Below are 16,894 nucleotides of genomic sequence, written 5' to 3' on the forward strand. Positions count from 1 at the left end.
TGCTATATACAATAATCTGGTCTGTTAAATATAATTTTAAAGCTGCAATCTTTTGTTTGATCACACGCTGTTAACATCCTATGATATTACCCAGCAATTCGAATGTAGGAAAAGAAGATTTGGTTAAATATTATTGCAGAAGTCATTCAAAAGGGAGAAAAATGCTTTATTTTAAACAACCTCAAAAAAATATCTACGACAGAGAGACACTTAGGCGACTGCCTGAAATAGTACCGAACCGAATTTTTACAACAAAGTTATAATGTGCAAATCACAGACCTTATAAAATAATTTAAGGGCCAAAATAAAGAAAAACAACTTAAGCAGCTGCCGCAGTTTTCTCCGCAGTCATTGCTAGCTATGCCTTGGGGCGGGCGCCTTACTTAACAAACAGCCGCTTAAGAATTCGCCTATTTAACCGCAGTGGTTTCATGTAGACGCAGTTGTCCAAATCTGCCACGGTGCCAGCCTCATTCCCAGAGTATTTTGCCTTGTTGATAAAGTTGAACCCTGGGACGAGGTTGCCACGGTACATTTGCGCTTTCAGATATATAGCTATCTGGGCCCGTGGCACAGGTCTGGGGAAATGGTTGGTCTGCGGTGTAGTCCATCGAATGATTTTGCTCCTTTACTTTAGCTCTCTTATTCAAATTTCTAATCTGTAAGTTCGTCGTATCGTATCGTCAACAACAAACTTTCCTCATCTAATCTTTTTTGTTTATCTTGTTTTAGCGAGCTAAACACGTTTTTCCTTCTCAAATTAAAGCGTGTGGTTTCTCTTATAACGCATATAGATGTTCCCAAATTTTCTGCTACCCCTCTTCCTGATCTGCAGCCATGTGGAGCTCCTACCTCTAAAAAAATAAAAGAAGAAAACATGCCATAATTAATTAATTATTCGTTAAGCCTTTAATGCTCGCATTACAAATTTAATTTTCTGATCATTTTTAATAAAAATGACCAACATATTTAAATTCAACACCAAAATTTATGGAAGCATGCAAATTTTCAAGTTTATACACTAAAAGTACAACTGCCTCTATTAGTAGCCAAACCTTTGGTGTTGTATAAAGAAATTACCACACAAATTAACTGCAGTGAAAATTTTTCACTGCAGTCAGCAAACTCTTATAAAATTTAAAAACTGTAAATTACAATGAATCCTGTTCTAATAATCTTCTGGTATTCTAAATTTCCTATGTTATAATTTTTGCTGATAAATCCAAATATGCCACTCATTTTTCTCAAAAGTTTCTTTTTTATTCAAAATTTGATAATGTTAACCCTGGTCCAAGAATTATGCTGCATTATAAATTAATAAAAAAAGGGTTGTTGAGTCCCCTTGGCAAGAAATAATGCCCTTTAGGTATTCAGCAATTTGGTTCAGCTTTGTTGCCGTAGTGACGATTGACATTTGGCTTCATTGACAAATCGCATTTGTGCTAGCTACATCTGTTAGTTTTGGTTAACACATATTCTCTAAACCATACTCAAAGGATTACATTTTTACACTTACGGCACTTACAAATTTAAAAGTATTAAAAAGAAAAAAAGTTTAAATGTATTTTAAAGTTCATCACCAACTAAAACAGCATTTAATTAAATAAGGTTTAGCGTTTTCTGTGATGATTTAATTTAACCACAAGTGGTTATAAACTGTTTTTAATGAAATAGCTGTTGTGCAAAAGACGTACTTGAAGCACAAAGATATGTAACTTTATTTTTTGCTTAAGAGCTTTTAATGCTCATGCATTGCTGTAGGTTGCAACTGAACTATGCTCTAAAAGGAACAATTTTTTTTGTTTTTGTTTGGACTGCAGACTTATCGAGTCAGGGGTTAATCCAGGAAATTACTTTGGGCGTCAGTAATCTGCAAATGCAGAAGATCGACAAATAAAAAAACAAACAAAAAACCCCATTCTATCAGGTTATAAACCTAAAGTAAAATCTCTGTTTTTTATGTATATTTAAGTTTTTTTTTGCATAAAAATAAACATAATGTCTGTAACAGCGATGTATGGAACGTTCTTTTCTAATGTTTATAGAACTTTGTTATCTATTTATATCTAAGCAATCACAGTGTACATGATAAAATGAATGGCGGCAATAAGGAGGAGATAGTTGCGTGTGTCTTATTAATTGTATTTTATATTTATTTCTGATATTTTTAGTGGCCACCTGTTGCTCGAAGGTAGCAAAGATAAAAAAGAAAATTTTTATCTATATGCTTTAATTTTAACATTTTTCAATATTTTTAACAAGAATTAATAATTAAGTCCTGGGCACTAGGTTGTGAAATACCTGTCAATTTACCTAAAAACGATACCTGCTATATTGCTCTATTACCAAAAGCAAATCATTTTAATAGAAAGTTAAGCAATTTCACTGTGTGAAAAAAAATAAATCACGTAGTTGAAGTAAGATTACGTAGATATAGGATCACGCATGGAGTTATATTAATGTACGCATTTTATCCCATTGGTACTATTTTCTTCATTAAATTTATTAACTTTAAAATTCACAATAAATGACAAAAAATATAAAACTTATCAAATTACCCGCACCACATTATAACCCGCACCAACGGTGGAAGTCGTAAAAATCAACTTATAACCTGTGGGTTATATGACGGAAAATACGGTAGTCCATATTATCACCAAATAAATTTTACCAGAATTTTTTAAATTTTTTATAGGATAAATAAAGATGAAGAAACTCACAGCCTTATTTGGGAGTTGCTTGTTTTTCTTCATTGTCATGTCAATGTATCTAGTACTTGATCAGTTTAATTCTAATCCAGATAAAGACTCATTCCATCGTGAGGTTAGTCTTTTGTAAAAGTCTCCTGTAAAATCCTTGCAATTACCTTTGTAGAATCAAAAGCTGGATGAAATGTCTGTAAATCTAATACTGTGTTCTTCTATCCCTCAGTTGGGATAAAATATTAAGTCCTGAAGGTTTGCATCGTTGCTTTTGAAATATGATGATTAAGTGCTTTAAATAATGTCATGTTCCAGGAAAATCATCAAAAATCAACATACAAGTCAATGAACATAGAAATGACATAACTAACATCCTATTTTTTTTCTAGAGCCATTTAAATACCTTTTCAGGGTGTCTAAAATGTTAAAAATATCACTTGAACCATGATAAGTGTTATTAGATAACTGTTATTAGTATCACTTTTTTTGATGTGAACTGAAACTTTTAGTTTTCACTCTGACTTTTTCGGTGTAAGTGTTAAATCAAGCTTTGTATTTTTCTGATGTTAAATTTGTAGACTCAACGGGCTGCATCATCTGTTGCAAAGATACGTTCTGATGTTGAGGCCTTAGAAAAGAAGCTGGATTTTTCTAATAGAGTTATTGACACAATAAATGACAGTGTAGAAGATCTGAGCAGCAAATCAAAAAAAGGTAAGACAATTGGCAGACAAAAGATAAAACTCAATGTGAAGTTTTCTGAAGAAATAATAATACCATTATAACTGTTTTTTCTATCTATACTGAAAAGTGTTATTTGGGATCAAAACTTTTGAGTTGTGAGGTCAGTACCGTGATTGTGAGGCAGATAAAAAGAAGTTAGTTTTGTTACAAAGAATTGTTGCTTTTATTGGCTATTTTTTAAAAGTTCTGCAGACCATTGGTTATTTTTCAAGTTTTCTCTTTAATATGTTGTGCAAATTTTCTATAAAAGAAATAGTTTTTTTTAACTTTTTTGGAATTTAAAGAAGACAAGATCATCAGTTTGTCAGATAAACTTTTCTATATGGGGTGAAGTTAGAAACTACAATTTTTGTTTAATGGGATAAATTTTGGCATATTTTCTTTTTTTTCAAACTCTTATAGTGCAAAATCATTCTACTATTTCTCTTAGACTCCCATATAAAGTTTGTTGCAGAAAGTGATTCATTAACATCCAACGAGGGCATGTGCAGTTTCACAAATTCTCCATCTGGTCATACACAAGACATTAGAGTATGTATATTACTTCCTAGAAATTAAATCACATATAAAACTTAGATGTTTACACTTTTCATGTTTATACTTTCAGATGGTAGATTTTTTTGACAAAATTCCTTTTGATAATCAAGACGGAGGAGTCTGGAAGCAAGGATGGGATGTGTCTTACAAACAAGATGCATTTGATAAAAAAAAGTTGTTGGTGTTTGTTATGCCTCATTCACACAATGATCCAGGTATTTTCATGTTTTGTTGCAAAATTTTTGTGTTTTTTACACAATTATCCATATGTTCTGTTTTGTTGCAAACTTTTGCTTTTCTGTGTTTCACAAGATGGATTGACAGACCAAGTAACCTATGATTGTAATATGTATTTCCGTTAGTAACACTTTTTCCTTCTAATGTTTGGCATCCCGTATTCAGACCTAAAGTATAGCGTTTATTTCAGTATATTTTCTATAGCCTGAAAATATATAATGCCTTAATAAAATAAAGCTTGCTATAAGTTGCTATAGCTATTAGCAAATTTATATTGAGAAGAAACAATCAAGGTTGGACATATTCTTAGAATATTCTTAACTTCTGACCCATTTTTAAGATTGTTCAGAGAACATTCTTAAAAAACGTGCTTAAAGAAAATATGTTCAGGCTCAAAACACAAAAAGGAACTTAATATTTAAGGAAAAGTCTATCTCTGAAAGATAAAACAGCTAAAATTCGTTATACACCTAAATTCGTTTTTGTAACAGATACTCTAAACAACACACCTTCTTTTCTTTGGCTTTATAAGTAGGTCACTAGCTAGCTTTCTTTGAATTAAAGGCCAATCATTGATTACTAAACTTTGCTTCATCCTAAAGAGAACGAATTAAAAATATATACAATGGTCTAGTTACATTTCCAATCAGTTCTCTTTGTGACGTCATACTCACTCGACAACAACAGTTTTTTACATTTACAATTCGAATTATTAATATTGGAATGTAATAGTTTTTTTTATAAAAGGAAGCAACCTCGGTCCCAGAACATAAAAATGGAAAATATAGAAGAACAAATAAGCTTTAAGCTAACCTCATGATGAGTAAACATTGAATGCCTTGTTTGACATAAGGTTTTTCAGGATTAATTTGAAAAAGAGGCAACCTTTTTCGCTTCGCTTTGCTTCGGTTTTCTTTTTTCAGTTTATAAACAACTTGTTTCCGTGAGATACAGTGCGCACATGGTAAACTGGGGGTAAAATTAAATTATTCTATCCATAAGACACCATATGGCTTTTAAAATAAACAACAAATAAACCCCCTAGTACAATTTTTTTTTAACTTACTAAATTTTAGCATAGCATCTTGCTTTGGGGAGACAAAGCATGAGCCATAAGAAAGTAACCTGTGATTTTAGTACAATGAACTCACACGGGTATTATAATAGGATGTATTAATACGTACAAATGTGTAATTATTTTTTCTTTTTCGTAGGTTGGTTGAAAACTTTAGATCAGTACTTTAGAGAACAAACAGTAAAAATTATCAGCAATGTTATTGAAGCACTGGCAAAAGATGAAAAACGGAAATTTATCTGGGCAGAGACATCATATTTTTCAATGTGGTGGGCAGAGGCAACTCCAGCGAAAAAAGTCATGGCACAAGAGTAAGTTGAGTGCTGAAAACTATTTTATGCAAAAGACAAACTTTTTAGTTGATTTAAAATTTTACTGCATGGTGCTTCAAAAGCCCGCCTCATTGAGAACAAATCAAGTATCATTTTAAGAAGTATTGTTGTTGGAATAATTTAGTTTAGAGATTTATAGTGCTTTTTTATATCTAGACAAATAAAAAATGGACAACTAGAAATTGTAACAGGGGGTTGGGTGATGAATGATGAAGCAAACCCACATTATGCCAACATGCTTGACCAACTAGTTGAAGGTCACCAGTGGATGGAAAAACATATAGGTATGATATTATGACTAATAAGTGAAAAAGTTAAATGTTTTGTAAGGCTATAGTTGCAAACCATTTTTAGCACTTACTAATTCACCAGCAATAATGGTAATTGCAACTCTGGTATTTATTTTTTTGTTTCAAGTATTTTCTTGTGTTAGTGACATTATTTATTTTGTTACAGGAACAAAGCCAAAATATGGATGGGCAATTGATCCTTTTGGCTATTCCTCCACAATGCCTTACCTGTTAAAGAGAATGGGATTTGAAGGAATGTTGATACAAAGAGTTCATTATAATGTCAAAAAGCATCTTGCCAAAAATAAGCAACTTGAGTTCATGTGGAGACAGAATTGGGGTAATGGCTTAAATAATTTATATTTTTTTACTAATTTTTACTAATACTAATTTTTTATACAGGACATAAATGTCAGTAATATACAAGATATGTGACATGTGATTTTAAAATTTATGCTGAAAATATGGCAGAAATATGAAAAATATTATGGCATATTATTAATGCTTATAGCAGTTGTTCTATGCCGTAATTAATCATTTCTCAATATGCCATAGGGATTTTTTATACAGCAAATAAAAAAATTAATATGGCGTTCTATAAAATCTTTTCTATGCTGTAGTTTAATTTTCTGCTTTCTTATGAATCTTAAACGTCACTATTTTAAAAAAAAAAAGAAATAACAAAGCTTTATTACAAAGGTTTTATATTTTATTAAAAAATGATCAAAAAACAAATTTGTTATATTACCGTATGTTTATTAAGAAGTGACAAAAATAGCAAGTAAATACAGCGTTGCACTTAACACTACAGGATAAAAAAATTACATTGACTTTATATCGAGGCATAATTGAACAATTTTGTAATTTTGTTGCACAAGATTTTTGCAATTTGGAGTACTCCTGCCTCAAAAACATGTTACATAAGCATGCGACCAACACTATATGTTGATAAAAGGTAACAGCCACAACAAGATTCAGCAAATGAAATGTTTTTTTTTTAGATCATGGAAAATCAACAGATATATTTACACATGTCATGCCATTTTACAGTTACGATGTGCCACACACTTGTGGACCAGATCCCAAAATTTGCTGTCAGTTTGATTTCAGACGATTGGCTGGAGGTGGCATGTTTTGTCCTTGGCATATTCCCCCACGAGAAGTGGATGATAATAACGTAAAGGAGAGGGCTGAACTTTTACTCGATCAGTACAAAAAGAAAGCTCAGTTATACAGATCCAATGTTGTATTGGCTCCATTAGGGGATGATTTTCGTTATGATCGTGAATTTGAAACCAGGGCACAGTTTGATAACTACGAAAAACTGATGAGCTATATAAACAGTCATCCAGAGTTAAAAACAGAAATTAAGTTTGGAACTTTGTCTGATTATTTTCATGCAGTTGCTGGAAGAGAAGGTGTAAAGCCTGGTGAGCAACCTTTTGGTTTTCCATCTCTAGGAGGGGACTTCTTTACTTATGCTGATCGAGATGACCACTACTGGAGTGGTTATTATACATCAAGATCATTTTACAAACATATGGACCAAGAACTTTCTGCACATCTAAGGTTAATATAAATGTTTGCAAATGTTTGTCCCATTTTTATTGATTTTCTTTTAGCAAATAAAGTTTATGTATTGGTTAAAATAACTGCAATTTTATTTATTTTTAGGGGAGCAGAGATTCTTTTTTCTCTGGCTTTAGCTCATAGTAGGCACCATGGAAAGTTTCCATGTGACGATCTATACCCTAAGCTTTTATCAGCTAGGAAGGAGTTGGCTTTGTTTCAGCATCATGATGGAGTTACTGGAACTGCAAAAGACCATGTTGTTGTTGATTATGGGGAAAGGATGTTAAGAGCAATTCGTGATAGTGTTAAAGTAATGGAAACGTCCTCAAACTTTCTTTTGACATCAAACAAAGAAGATTTTCAGGAGTTGTATGCTGATGTACCATTAATTAAATTTGGAGAGAGTCGTGAACGGCACGATTCTTTGTCAGTAAAAGATACCATTATAATTTCTAATACTCCTAGATCAGTAGTGTTTTATAATTCACTGGCACAAGAAAGAAAACAAGTTGTTTTTGTTCATATTTCTGAAGAGTTTGTCCAGGTTGGTTTAGTCAAAAAAATTTGCTGTTTTATTTGGTTAATAAAACTGGAGCCTGCTCTAACTGGAAATTTATATAGATAGGTATGTTATGTGTCGACATGTACACCATATTTTTCTTTATTCTTGTTTTAAGGTTATTGACAATAATGGTCAAATAGTTCCACATCAAGTGAGTTTGTTGTGGAAGTCAGAAAGAGATGTATCACAAGGGAAATATGAACTTTCATTTGCTGTTACGATGCCTCCACTGGGCCTTGTGAAATTTGAGATAAAAAGAACGACTGAAGATGTAGATAAAAGTTTAGCATCAACATCCACTTATGGCTTTGCAATGTCACAGTTAGTTAAGTAAGTTGTTTACTCTCATTGCAAGATGCATGTTGGTAGCACCATTTGTTGTCTTTTTGTGTATGTATGATTATGGGAGCCAGACTTTCCACAATATTTTTGGCATTTAATGATTTCTTAAAGAACAAATTGTTTGTTTTCTTAACAAAGCAAACTTGGACAAGCTACAGGCACCAAAAATATGTTTTTTTACCGTTTAGTGCTTCAAAAAATTAAATCTTTTTATCATGTTCTTGTATAAAAACAACAGCGTTTTGGGGAAATTTTCTTAAATGAAATTTATAGTTGTATTATTCAAGCAGAAAATTTGTTGTTCTGTAAAATATAATTTTGTTAGTTAATCTGTTTTAGCAAACATTTTAAAGTTGCAGCTGGTACTGAAAAACAAATTGAGGTAAAAAACAAGCATTTTACGGCAACATTTGATGCAGACAGTGGCTTACTAACCGACATAACTAAAAGTGGACAACGAAATAAGTTAGAAATTCATTTTATGAAATATGGTACTGTTGGGAAGATGGATAGAAGTGGAGCTTATTTGTTTTTGCCAAGTGGATCAGCGCTTGTAAGTATAGGTGACTTCAGACTGAAAATATTATTGATTCTAATGCACTTTTCAATGTCTTTCTTATTAGAAAAAAGAGGAAATGTATATTTAATAAGAATTAAGTATCAACAGTCGACGTATGAAATAGTGTGCAATGCAACTTTTTAAACAGAGAAAAATTCCTTCCAATCTTTATTATAACATATCAGAATAGCTTTTTGTGAGTTTGTATTTAAACAATGCAAAATTATTTGTACGATCTTGGACTTTTCCTGTAACTTACGTATTCAATGGTACATTATTTTAGCGAGTGGATGCTTCCAATCCACCAGTTACTGTGACATGTGGTAAGATTTATACTGAAGTATCAACAAAATTAGAATATGTAACGCACAAGTTACGAATATTTCATGTTGATGTGCTGGAGGCACAAAGTTTAGACATTCGAAACATATTGGATATCCGCCACACTACTAACTTTGAATTTGTTATGAGGATTGAAAGTGATGTGAAAAATAGTGACAAAGAATTTTTTACAGATTTAAATAGTTTTCAGGTAATTGTTATTGTCGCCTATTTAAGTTATATAACTACTTCTTGTTTTTAACCCACAGCTTTTTTTGGTGTTTAGATGCAACGTAGAAAGACATTAGCCAAACTTCCCTTACAGGCTAATTTTTATCCTGTTCCTGCCATGGCTTATATTCAGGATAAAAAGAAAAGATTAACAATTCATACACAACAAGCTAATGGATTTGCAAGTCTTGAGCAAGGTAGAGAAATAAATATATCAATGTTTTATGTTGGCAACAATTTTGGACAAATAATTTATAAATCCTCAAAACTTGAAAACTTGTGGAATATTTATGAGATGATTTCAATGCGAAATTTTTAACTAGTATATTTAAATGGTAGGTTTTCTTGAGCTGGTTCTTGACAGACGGTTAATGCAAGATGATAACAGAGGTCTTGGACAAGGCGTAACTGATAACAAGATCACTCCTTCCAATTTTCGGTTACTTCTGGAAACCTTTACAACCGAGCCCACAGTGGTATGCACTATTTTACATTTCATGTCTTTTTAAAAAAAGGTTGTACTCTCATTTGTTTAGTAAGATATTTGTTATTTTTTATACTCTAGCATAATCCTCCAATTCCTATCTCCTACCCATCAGCACTGAGTACGTTGTTATTACATGAACTACAATATCCTGTGTTTACATTTTCGACTCCAGTCACAACCCCTTCCTCCACATTCCAAACATTCGTAGCTGGATTAAAGAAGCAACTGCCATGTGATATACATCTTGTGAATTTAAAATCATTGCAAGATAACATCAAGTCTTCCCCAGGATTGACAACAGCTATGTTTTTACATCGCATTGGATACGATTGCAATTTCATCCTTAAATGTTCTGAAAGAAGGGTAAGTCTCACAAATGTTATTTCCTAATTAATTCAATTTTATTTTTGAAAAGGGAAAGCTAAATAAAAGTTTGAACATTACCCACAAAAGATTGGACTCATTTGCAAAGATGTTGTCATTAAGATAGTATTGGACTTCTACTTTGATATATATGTAGCATCCTTAGCGAAATATATCTTGCAGGAAAAAAAGTGCTTGCACTGGCAGAACATAAGAAGATTATGTTGAAGATAAGCTGTATGAGAAGTAAGAAATGATTTCTTAGCACTTTGTGTAATGTACTTTTTTTCTTTTATTGTTAGCTAACATATCAAGAAATATTTGAACCATTAACCGTAAAGAGTGTTGAAGAAACATCCTTAAGTTTAATGCATAAACAGAAGAATATTGATGCAAGTTCTAGAATCACTGTCCCACCGATGGAAATTCAAGCATATAAATTAAAACTAACATAACATTAAAATCTATCTTTTTATTTGATGTTATTTTTTCTTGTTTTTTTTTGACAAATATTTTTAGGATTTTTGCAACTGTGTATTTTTGCGGATGTATAGAAATATGTCCACATTCTGGAATTGTATTTTTGAAAAGTCAATGTAAACTTTTAAAGGAATCAAAAAATGTTTTTACAAGCAATTCAAAAACATCCTATTGTAATCAAAAAGTACTTTGAAGTACTTATTTTGTAGTTGGTTATTATTTGGAAAACCCGAACTCAGTTTTATAAGATGTACTGATTTGTAAGTTCTGGGTATTTATTTATGAAGCATGAAATGTAAATAACTTTGTGTTATCATGCTTTTTTTAAAAAAAAAATGTTGCTGTTTTGTTTTCTTCAATATAAGGATGCAGTTTTCATGTGGAAATCAAGTTCTCCGTTATAAATTGTTTTTTGTCCTCCATGCTTTTAGCTTTGTTGATTTTGATGTTATAAAAAGTTTATATTTATGATAAATTTATTGATTCAGTTGTGAAACACAATGAAATCTCTGATGTTTTAATCACATCTGACAATGTCAAGAAGCTCGTTAGCATCTAGCTCGATTGCCGATTATGATGATTACATGAAAGGTTTTAAGATTTCTTTTTCGTGGGATTATCCAGATGACTGGAGTTTAAAAGATGTTGAAGAAACAGTGTTTCATTTACTTGATGAGAAAGATACACAGAGGTAAAAAAAAATTGTATTTTTTTTCTTTGTGTTTTTTTAACAGAATTTACATCCTCAATTTTATTATGCTAAAAAGTCTGTTTGTGTGCAACAGGATGTGTTTTTTCCTTTGAAGTAGCTGAGATAGTATGATTTTTGACACCGATGCATTAGATCGATGTTCATCTCTTTTTTTTAAGTTGGAATTAACTTTGAGGTGTGTGAGTAACAAGGGATCGTTATATACCAAAATTTGTCAAAGTATTGAATTAACCAATCTGTTTGTATTGGACTGGCTGGTAACATCATCAAGTTACATTAAGCCCTAATATCTCTGTTTGTCCATACATTTTAATTAGTGTTTTAAACTTTATAATGAAAAAAATCAAACTTTAAAAAACAATTGTTCTTAGATGTTATTAAGTTTTTTAAAAGAGACCTTACAACTAGTTTGATAATAATTTAGCAAAATGGTCACACTGATAAATTTAGAAGAGTCAAATGAAACCTTAAATGCAATCATTTCACAAAGACTCCCTTAGGGAGTCAAAAAGGAATCAAATTGAGACGCAAGAAGGAGTAAACCCGCAAAGAATCCCTTTTGAGGTGCTCATTTGACTCCTTTAGGGTTTCATTCTTTGCTTGACTCCTTGAAAGGAGTCCTTATTGCATTCAATGATTGTTGTGCGTTCAATGATTGTTGTGCGTTCAATGATTTTGCGTAGTGTGCTCATGTGATTCCTCAAAATGTTTCTTAAAAGGAGTCATTTGAGCACTTATTTTGACTCCTTTAATGTGCTCTTAATGACTCCCTAAAGGAGGTCCCCATAGGCACCGTAAAAAAAACCTTTTTAAGTTTCATTTGACTCTTCTAAATTTATCAGTGCATCGTTTTCTCAAAATATAGTCAGCAAATTATTTTATTGTCCTTTTCTTTTGTTGTCTAAGTCTAACAATTTTTCGTATGTTTATTTAGATCTGAATCACAGTTCATCTGCAATTGCATTCAGTCATCAGGTGCTGGAGTAATTTTATCTCAACCCGATCCAGAGAGTAATGTTGTACCATGTGAACTTCATTTCACTGCACACCCAATGGCGGTTCAATTTTGTATTACTAAGGTTGTTGTTGTAAGTGAGGCAAGGCATTTGGAGCTGTATCTTGATGATCTTTATGAGAAAACATCCAAGGGTTGTATGTTGACTGTGAAAAAAGGGAAGTAAGTAAAAAAATTATGGAAAGTTTAGTATTTTTCTACTTTTTTATAGCTTTTGTTAAAAATTTGTGTCAGTACATGTTAAATAATAAAACATCTGTCTGTAAACATATGTCTATTAAAAAGTTTGAATAGACTGAGTTCTTCTTTTAATTTTAGCAAAGCAGCATTATATGAAAATGAATTTGATTTATCTGCTCATGTACAGGGAACGCACAAAGTTTCACTAAAGGTAACTGACATTTGACTGACATTTTTAACGTTGTTGTTTTTTAGCTAACCTAAAGATGATAGAATCTTTAAATATGCACATTTTCTTATTGTATACAAGCTTGTAGGAAAACTCAAGCTAGTGATCACACAGTGCCTAAAGCTTCACTTCTGGTCATACATATTTGGTGATCTGATCACGTTAAGTTGTGGGCCCCACTAGTTGTGTCAGTTTGCTTGGTATGATCATCAACTTAGTGTGATCACATTAAGTTGATGATCACACCAAGTTGATGGTAATGCCAAGTTAGTAAATCATCTAAGTCAATCTATTATTTCTTATTTTGCAATTTTGTTTAGTTCTTATCACTTGCTGACAAACACTTGATGCGGTTACAAACGGTCGTTGTGAAAGTTGTTAAATGTGTTCATAATAACTGTGCTCCTCCACAGCAGCAAGATTTGAAGGTGGGTGATGACTCATATAAAATTTTTATCCTTGGTAGTATTACATGTCACTACATGAAAAAATTAAGATATGCTTCTAAAGATAAACCAACCAGCAGTGGGAGGAGAATAAGATTTGCTGATATAAGAATCTGAACAAAAGACATTTTACCAGTTTTATATGTGCTTGTCAAAAATCTTTTTATGCCAAAAATACATGTGGAATCATTTTTTTTATTTAAATTAATAATCGTTTTTAAGAGTGGATCATCTATGGATATGAACAGTGTGAGAGAGATGATGGAAACAATGGGATTATCAGTTCCAAATAGTGCAGATAAGTTGATGAATGATATTGAACATCAGCAAAAACAGGTAGTTTTTTTTTGTTGGGAATCTTTAAAGGTTAATAACAGTTGTATATGTTATTTGTATGTGTTATTTGTATGTGTTATACTATCTTTATTTGTTTGTGCTGTACTTTATTTTTAGAGAGCACAGATGCAGCAGTTTGTCCAGAATAGTTTATTGGGTGGTGGCCAGCAACCTCCTGCAGTCTTACTACAACAGTTACCTTCTCAAGGACTACTTGCTTCTATGTTGCCACAAAACCCTCTAATGCAAATGCCCAACATGCAACAAATTATGCCTCTTCTTAATCAAGGGCAAGCTCAACCAACTCAACTTAATTATGCACACCGTAATTCACTTCAACCTGACATACACCCAGTTAACACACAGCTTTCAAGTGAACATCCAACTAACACTCTTCCTCCTAGTTTATTCCCTGTCTCTCGTGAAAATGTTCCTGTACCAAGAAGCAAGCCGTTGTATCGCCGCAAAAGCTTTAGTTCTGCGGACAGTTATGACGGTTTTGGCACACCTAATCCACCACATCAATCTGCTTTGGTCAATGCTATACTCAACACTGAGCAAGTCAAACAGGTTGCTGCCAGTAGTAAGCTAAATTTGATTGTTTTTTAATACAAAAATAAATTTTACAGAGTTACTTTTTAGCACAACGATTTTTGTAGAGGCTGCAGTTATAGCAGAAGACAATTACGAAAAAGCACAGTTAAATATGATCAAGAATTTTCTTCGATCACAAGATTCAACCAAATTGAGTATCACCAAAACGGCTGTAAAGGAGGTTGCACCTGCTAAACCCCCTCGCAGACTTAGATCGTCAGATAAAAAAAAGAGACCACATTCATTGGCTGCTCTGCCAAGCTCTAGTGAATTAGATTTTACAAAATTACTTTCAAATCTGATGGAACAAGAAGGATCAACAAAAGAATCTTCAGAAGACGAAAGCTCTGCTACGTCTGTTTCCAATGCAAGGTATGAAGTGTGCAAAAAATGATTTATATTTTAATTTGGAATAAAAGTATTTAATTTTTTTTTTATTGTGCTATCATTTTTTATCCTGATTTTAACACTTAGATGGGAAGCCTACCTCAAGTCAAGAGTACGAGCTAGTCAAAGGTTATCGTCCGAAAGACAGTCCAGACCAAACTCGGGGACATTTAGCGAAACGGAACAAGAACGCCAATATAAGGATAGTGGTTTTCATTCACCAAGAAGCAGCAGCACAACCATGAATGGAGATTCAAGTAAAAGGTGTGTAATAATTTCTTAACCCACAAAAGTGACATTTGCGTCTGGAAAGTGCCAGATTAATATTTTTAACAGTCTGTAAATCCAGGTCATTCTTTGGTAGTGTCGATGTAGAAAAAAATATGTATACATTAGGAAGCTTGCAGTATTGAAAATAAATGGTACAATGTCTATAGTAACCATTTTCTGACTTCAATCTTGGTGTTAAATGATGCTTAAAAAAATCCTTTATACAACCGATAGGTTATAGATGTTTTAAAATAGAAAACAGTATCTTTATTGTAATTTGGATTAATTTAATGGAAAGAGTTAAAATATATATATAAATTTGCAGTAATATTCCAATCTTACTTTACTGTAGTTTTAAAAAAAGTTTTTTGCTAAATAAAAAAACTTTAACTGACATAGGGAGACTTTCCAAAAACATCTGAAATTGTTGTGCAACATTTGTTGTTCAACATCTGTTATGTCACTTTGTTGTACAAGGTGTTATCCATTGAAATGTTAATGGCAACTGTTGTGTGACTGCTGTTTTTATGTTGATGGAAACCCATTGTTTCAATATATATTTAGATTAATTATTTTAAACAGTCATTTTATTATGCTGCTAAATAGAGGAAAATAATTTCATCGTCAATTAAAGTTGCCTGCTTCTATTCACTTAATGTTATATTTGTTCTTTTAGCTGTGGATATTGTGGATGCAGTGGAACAATAAGTCAGCAGGATATGTCGAATATCATTCTTGAAACAGAACAGAGAATTATGGGTCGGGTCGAACTAAAAATTCAGGAGTTACGTAATCATTTAGATCTTCGGTTAGATAGCTTGTACGACTCCATTGTGGCTCTACACCCGCAAAACTTTGTGGATAATAACATTGATTATTCAGAACAGGAGGATACTGCAGTTTAATACTGATTTTTACTCAAGAAAAAAAGGCTTGATGTTTTAGTGCTCAAAACAATAGCATATTTAATATTTTTTAGTTTACAGATTCGATAAGGTGATTGATATGTGATTGATATTTTTAAGCATATTTTTATACAATATTTACAACAAATTATACACCTTTTGGTACATAAAGAAACTAATTTTTATTTTGTTTATCTTATTAGGAGTGTTTAACTCTTTGTTGTATAAAATTTTACAAGTAAAGATTTATTGGTAATATTGTTTTGTTTACGTTTTACTTTTTTTAATAAATTGTTGCTTTAATATATAAATTACATTTTTGGAGTTGAATTGATTTGTGAATCTCTTTTGTGATGGATTTTATTATGTTCTTTCTGGGAAATCATAATAATAAAAATGTCAACGATGAAGCTAAGTTAAAGTTTTCTCACATTAGTATTTGCTGACTACACCTATAAAACAATGTTCTCCAATATGTGCTTCACCCGAAAATTCACAAATGTTAAAGTTGGACATTATTTTCTATTTTGATTTTTTCATAAATACTATGCATTTATAGAATGCCACACATAAATTTCTTGAAATTGAATCAATATCGAGATGTCTAAGAATATTACATAAGAATATATAACAGATAAAGAGACAGAATATCTCTAAGAATATGGTGGTTGTATATATATTGTTGTTAATTTTTAAACTTTTTGTTGTTAGTATTTCATAGGTGTGATTAAATTATTATGTACATTTTGTATTTTAAATACATCTATTTATATTTCTTTTTAAGGATGTATTTTCCTAATTTTATAAATACAATGATCACATATATTTTTCGCATCATTTACTTTAAGTACATGTTGTTCTTCTGTTAATATCACACATTGTTATTAATCAAATTAACAGGAATAAAATACCTGATCATAAAGTTAATTAGGAGTTAGGTTGTAGGAGGAATCAATTTCTTTTCATACTGTTCTTGGATATGCATG

The 16,894-nt window shown here is 31.7% G+C and overlaps 2 protein-coding genes across 2 annotated transcripts; both read left to right on the forward strand.

Annotated features, from left to right (window-relative positions):
- Positions 1–1,921: 1,921 nt before the first annotated feature.
- Positions 1,922–11,035, forward strand: LOC130644326 (alpha-mannosidase 2-like). Its single transcript, XM_057449880.1, has 16 exons — positions 1,922–2,823; positions 3,281–3,416; positions 3,877–3,977; positions 4,054–4,198; positions 5,435–5,606; positions 5,784–5,911; positions 6,084–6,257; positions 6,919–7,486; positions 7,592–8,033; positions 8,167–8,381; positions 8,733–8,946; positions 9,236–9,484; positions 9,560–9,701; positions 9,844–9,980; positions 10,070–10,354; positions 10,657–11,035. The coding sequence occupies exons 1-16, from the start codon at positions 2,707–2,709 to the stop codon at positions 10,807–10,809; spliced, it is 3,378 nt and encodes a 1,125-aa protein (XP_057305863.1). The 5' UTR covers positions 1,922–2,706; the 3' UTR covers positions 10,810–11,035.
- A 262-nt stretch (positions 11,036–11,297) lies between these two features.
- Positions 11,298–16,886, forward strand: LOC130644327 (uncharacterized). Its single transcript, XM_057449881.1, has 9 exons — positions 11,298–11,525; positions 12,481–12,723; positions 12,880–12,952; positions 13,291–13,398; positions 13,639–13,752; positions 13,870–14,335; positions 14,412–14,718; positions 14,821–14,997; positions 15,680–16,886. The coding sequence occupies exons 1-9, from the start codon at positions 11,368–11,370 to the stop codon at positions 15,906–15,908; spliced, it is 1,875 nt and encodes a 624-aa protein (XP_057305864.1). The 5' UTR covers positions 11,298–11,367; the 3' UTR covers positions 15,909–16,886.
- The last annotated feature ends 8 nt before the right edge of the window (positions 16,887–16,894 follow it).

The sequence above is a fragment of the Hydractinia symbiolongicarpus genome, chromosome 5, assembly GCF_029227915.1.
Source record: "Hydractinia symbiolongicarpus strain clone_291-10 chromosome 5, HSymV2.1, whole genome shotgun sequence".
Classification (NCBI taxonomy): Eukaryota; Metazoa; Cnidaria; class Hydrozoa; order Anthoathecata; family Hydractiniidae; genus Hydractinia; species Hydractinia symbiolongicarpus.